We start from the raw sequence: 6,264 nt of genomic DNA, 5'->3' as shown, positions 1-6,264 counted from the left end.
AGCAATTTCATTGTATTATAGGTGGCTGTAAATATAGAATTATTTTACTTTGAAAGTAAGTTATATAATATTGCCGATCATTTGAGTAAATATTCGCGCTTTAGATAATGAACTTGGCTTATTCGTAACATAATCGTTAACTAATCTAGCACTATCTGAATACTAGTTATTTTTCAAACCTATAAAAATGTGGCTAAAAGTGAAATCATTAGCTTTATGCTTTATGATATAATCCTAGCAACAATCTCATTTTGTTATAGATGACTGTAAACATAGAATTACTTCACTTTGAAAGTGAGTTATTATCACCAAAAACGTTGGAATCGTTAATCAATTTAAAAGATAGAAATACTAGCTTTCTGTTAAACCCACTATCGTCTGGATGATCATCTTAATAATGTTCATGAATACAATCGAATTGTTTGTATTGCCTATAGTTACAAAATGGAAGCGCTACGACATGATATTTCGTTCGCCAATCTAGCACTATGGTAATACTATCTATCAAACCTATCATCATCTGGATGATCATTTTAATGATATTTACACGCAATAAAATTGTTGATATTGCCTATAATTAGAAAAATGGAAGCGCTATGACATTATAATATAATCGTTTGCCAATCTATCACTATTGCAATATTAATTATCTCTCAAACCTATCATTATCTGGATGATTATTTTAATGACTACGTTTCATGAATAAAAAATTCATTAACGTAACACTATGGTACGAAAACATTACAACGTCTAATTGAGTTGCTTTTAATCTAAAAATTGCTATCATTTCACTCATTTTATTCCATTTTACTTAATTAAGCAATAGAAAACATATAGAATACAGTTAAGTAACCCTAACATTAAGTATACGATGTGATCTACCGATGCCATTTACGGCAAAAATCATTCACGGCAATGTTTTCCAAATGGATATTAGAAGCTATCCTTTCCGGAAATTTAGTACATCACATGCGCTCAGATAACTATTTCATTTCCTTCAAGTTTCGGGATGAAAAATATTTACTTGCTTAGTCAAAGCGATTTTCCGGTAGAAATAGCTGCAGACTCCTTCGAACAGACATTTGTTTTAAATGAGTGGGCAATAATACTGCTGTCTCTATTAAAGTGTCAAAGTTAAGTTACTCCTGCTTTTATTATTTATTAATATATTTAAATCAACGGCAGATAATCTTTACAACACTTCTGACCTAAAATGAATTTCATAGCAATTTCACTTATCCTTGAAGCAAAGTTAATATATATGGAAATTTATAATTTCAATTCAAACTATTGCTTCTATTGCCAAATGTCCTCTATGACCCGATAATGCTGAAAGAAAATTGCTTAGCGCTTTTTGGGTCCTATTCCAATAATGACTTTTTTGTTCTTCGCCTCATAATTCTTTCAAATTTATATTTTCCAACAGTAATGATAAGCAAACAAAGTATTGAATAGATCATAACTCAAAGCTGACACAAATTATAAATGCCCATTATTGATGGACGATTGCCATTCAGACATTTTTAATGACGTTGCAAAAGCGTAACAAGGTATAAACGATTGCGTCTACAATGGAATTAATGTTAGAAAGCGACTTTACAATTCGGTTAAAACTTCTTTTTTAAAAAGATCTTAACCATGAGATAGTTATGGACACTTTCTAACACCATTTTTATACTAATAGGACAGAAAATACGATACTTAAAATTCGTTGGGTCCCGCAGTTAACTAAAGAAAAAATGATAATTTATGGCACTAGGGAGACGATGTACTTTAGTCGATGACTAGCACAATTGTCGTGAGAATAATAACAAATAGCTTTTCGAAGAATACTAGCCTGGTTCATAATTAATTTATTAATTGAAGGTGATAATAAATTCATCTCGATTTCTAAATCTTGCCATATCTAGATCGATGCAAATTTGAGCCTTTCGATGCTGAAACACGCATTCGTTTTCTTATTTTATAAAATTACATTTCTCGGTATCTATCATTTTTTTGTAGCCATCCTTTGTAAGCATATTATTTATCCTGGTCAAAGAAACCAAGATTGGCCTGAAAATAGTTCAGCTGGTGCAAAATAGGGTAAGAAACACATCGAAAAGTACTAATCTTGTTATGACTAGAACATCAGCAATTTCAGGTTATCGTATTGGGTCCCGAGATGAACAATTTTTTCTTCTTATGGGTCCTTTTATGCCACGTACTGGTTTAAAAATGGTATCGATAATCCACAATTACTTTACTCGTGCTAGTTCCAGAGTAAAAGGCATCTTCAAAGTGCTGGCTAAATTTCTTTTGCATGATTCATTTTAACTATTGTTAACGGAGCCAATTTGCTATCATTTTTTCTGGCCCATTTGTGCACTTTTTGACTTTTCTCTAAGTAGTAATCTTGTAACTACAGTCGAATTCGATCTAACCACTCAAAATCGTATTTCAGCAGGGCAGAAGAGGTGCTGATAATTATCTTTTTAAATTTCGTCCACTATTTGTAATTCATGTCTTTCAGAATCACTAATAAATCGTTCAAAGATTGACTTTTCCTTCTTTCTAGCCTTATTCGATTTTATTGCTTTATTTGTTTTATTACTTTGTAAAATCCTATAACAATCGGGCAAATACTCTCCTTAGCAGCAATATCACATCATTAAATGCATCATGGATAGTCAAAAATTGATTTTTACCGATCATGCTCTCGTCAATATCTCGATTAAACGATTAAAAAGTAAAGTATTGTTCTGTCTTACAGCATATCGGTTTGATAGGATTTAGCATGATTAAAAACATGAACAACTTCAAATTTTGAAAATATCTATCGAAATTAAAACAAATTAATAACCTATTATCTGAAATTAATATAAATTTGAAAATTTTTATTTTAGAACTTATAGGTATTCTAAACTCAGATGTTGATGATATAGATATTGCTGCTATTTCAAATCCCAAATGGCGTCTTCATTTTAATTCTTCAATTTTTGAAATGTACTACACTAAAACTTGTGACTGAAAATTGGTCAATTGATTCAATCGTTATACAGGTCAAAGCTTGGATAAGCTAACTTGCTACTTCATTGATATATTTCTCAGCTTCAGAAATATTAATTCAAATATTACCACACTTTAAATCTTCTCATCAAGAAGTACATAAAGAATTATAAAGAGCTTAGGTCATTGCTCCAGTATTAAGAAAATAATAATTGCTGGTGATCCTTTTTTGACAGTCAGCGAGCTTTTGCCATCTAAAATATTAGCTCGACTCGAAATACTAACGTCAATCACAAGCGGAAGATAAATATCAGAATATCAAAGTATTAAGAATATTTTAGATAGATATTAACTTTTTGAGATTTTTCGTTGGAATAAATTTTCAACACGCTTTTAGAAATACCAACCTAGGATAGGTTCCAAGAACAATGTTACATATGTAGCTCTCCGTTACAATTAGAGTTCTTTATTTATTCGGATCATTTGGTACCTATTGAAGATTTAATTCATCTTTGCCTATAAGTCAATGGGCATAGCAATTCGTAAACTTTACGATTGCTAGAGAACTGAAAAAATTAATTTCTATATTGTATTTCAGCTTATTCTAATGTTCGATACTACTCGAACACTAATGATTAACTTTATTTACAGTTCGTTTTGCGTTAAATTTTTATGTAGTTACTACCTGCGGTTTATTGATAGACTAAGTCATATAGTTCCCATAATTACTCATAAACATATTTAATTTGCCTAATAACAGCAGTATCGATCGCCTCTGTAATTTACTGAACTTATTAATTTGACAGATAGAATTAAATAACCTTTCGTTGAGATATCAACATAAGCCAGCCTAAGAGAGTGTAAGTAGGCATTTCCTCAAATATCTATCAAGCTCTAAAAAATAAATTTTCAGAATAAATAGTCGGTAAAGTAGATATATTGACCACTTCTTAAGATGCAAGTAAGCAATCATTTGAATCAAGCGGTCTATACTTTAATTACATACTCTGACATCACAAGGCCCGTTTCTAATATGAGCCAAGAAACAAATTCACCGCGCTCAAATACTTTACCTTACAGATCTGGGATTGGACCCGTTAATAATGGAATCTATATTTTCTACATAACAGTAATTGGATTAATTATCCTTACATCGACAGCAGGTAACATTATTGTCTTTGCAGCTGTTCTGAAAAGCAAGAATATTGTTCACTTGCCCACATTTTATTTAGTGTTAAATCTGGCATTTGCTGATTTATCTCTGGCCACAGTAGTCATGCCATTATCTGTCATCATTATGTTAAGTTACTGGGATTTTTTAATATTAAGTACAACTTTATGTCTCATATGGCAAAGTTTATTATTCTTCTTTATATCTTTGTCATTACTAACGCTATCAGCTATAAGTGTGGAGCGCTGTTTGGCGGTAACATCAGCATATGTATATCGTCGTCGAGTTCGTTCCCGTTGGATCATCGCCGCAATAGTAATAATATGGTGTTTAAGTATTGGATTAGCCGTTAAACCGATCATTGACTTAATTCAATTTCATGGAAAGCCAATGGCTAGCGATCATACTTCTAATTTATTCAAAACGACTCCATCTATTGGTTTAAGCTATGCAATGCAGCACGATAATTCAAGCTATGCTGCCAATGTTCTTACTCATAATCCAGCCGCAGTAGAAATTAAAAAATCTTGTATTTATTATAACGCATACAGTACATGGACTATTTTAGCATTTATCTTACTTGCTACTTACTTGATTGTGCCATTTATAATTATGATTGCTTGTAATGCAAGGATCTATCATGCTGCTCGACAACATTTTAAAATGCGGCGTGAAATGCTACGAATGTATACTGCTACCATTGCTATACCAAACAATCGTGAGAGAGGGCGTGAAAGTAAACGCTTTTTGCGCGAATTACGCGCAGCTAAGACATTAGGAGTTGTCGTAGGTATTGCTATTCTTTGTTTTACACCATTTACTATAATCACCTTTATACTTCAAGTATGCCCAGGTAGTTGTTTAACTTATCAAAAAGGATTGCAATGGTTAGGAGTAGTTTTAACCTACGTAAATTCTGCATGCAATCCTATCATCTATGGATGGTCCAGTCGTGAATTCCGATTTGCTTTTAAGTACCTTTTTAAGCAGATTGATCCAAATGCACGTCATAATAGCTGCGACTCATCATCAGCATATATTCACTTATCTAACATCCATCCAATTAGCCATATACCACTGTCAATGACTCCAGTTCAACTTAATGATAGCAGAAGAGGAAGTCAGACATCGTTAACGTAAGTATTCGGATAATGTAATTGTGCTATTAAAATCCATTTAATCTCTTTCAGAACACATTCATATGACATATAAATATTGTTTAATCCTATCCATGAAATTATTCAGTTTAAGTAAGAGCTTAATGAAAAAAAATATATTATTATTAGAATGCTGTTTAGAAACGAGTCATTAATTAGCGTTTGTTACGTGCAGAGTGTAAACATATCCATATGTGATATAATTACAGATTAATCCATTGTACATAATCGCTCATTTGAATAAGAACTTAATGAACTAGATTATATTACGATTAGAATACTATCTAAATATACATAATTATTCAGCTTGAATAAGAGCTTAGTGAACTAGACTATATTATTATTAGAATGCTATCCAACAATGAGCCTGCACTTAATAAACTAGACTATATTACGATTAGAATACTGTCTAAAAAACGAGCCATCATTAAGTATTTGCTAAGTGTGCAGTATTGTACTAATTAGCCGTAGCATCATCGAATTCGTAAATTGCTATAAATTATGAAGATGATTGTGATAATGTATACTTAATTACAGTAATATCTATCCGGTGCTTATATACAACTTCTTCTATGTCTAACAATAAGATTAATTTCTTATGGATAATTTAGGTTTAGTCGGGGCCACACTATTTCCTCACCTCAAATTTCCAGTAAAAATAAGGTTGAAAAGCACGAATTTTAACCCAAAATTCATAGCCAAATGCGATAAAATAAGATCGAATTAGGAGTGAATAGAAATATCTAAAAATTATAATAAAAAGGATTTGTAATCGCCTACATAGAATCCTTAAATATGATCTATTTTAAATTTCGTAACTAAGTTTCACTTGAAGTTTGATTATGACATAGAGTAAAAGCGAACTGATAGATTAATGTCCTCTTTACTTTTATAATAAAAGATAGACTCTGCTATGTAAAATTATTTCAATTAATATGTTCTTATATT

At 31.3% G+C, this 6,264-nt stretch overlaps 1 protein-coding gene across 1 annotated transcript; it reads left to right on the top strand.

The window, feature by feature from the left end:
* Positions 1-4,021: 4,021 nt before the first annotated feature.
* TRIADDRAFT_58713 (uncharacterized protein) lies at positions 4,022-6,000 on the top strand (the record flags this gene model as incomplete). The annotated part of the gene is made up of 2 exons (XM_002114795.1): positions 4,022-5,295; positions 5,928-6,000. 2 exons carry the CDS (start codon positions 4,022-4,024, stop codon positions 5,998-6,000), a joined length of 1,347 nt encoding a protein of 448 aa, XP_002114831.1.
* Between the last annotated feature and the right edge of the window lie 264 nt (positions 6,001-6,264).

This window comes from Trichoplax adhaerens, genomic scaffold (genome assembly GCF_000150275.1).
Source record: "Trichoplax adhaerens TRIADscaffold_8 genomic scaffold, whole genome shotgun sequence".
NCBI lineage: Eukaryota > Metazoa > Placozoa > Uniplacotomia > Trichoplacea > Trichoplacidae > Trichoplax > Trichoplax adhaerens.
This window is presented reverse-complemented; position numbering and strand designations above follow the sequence as displayed.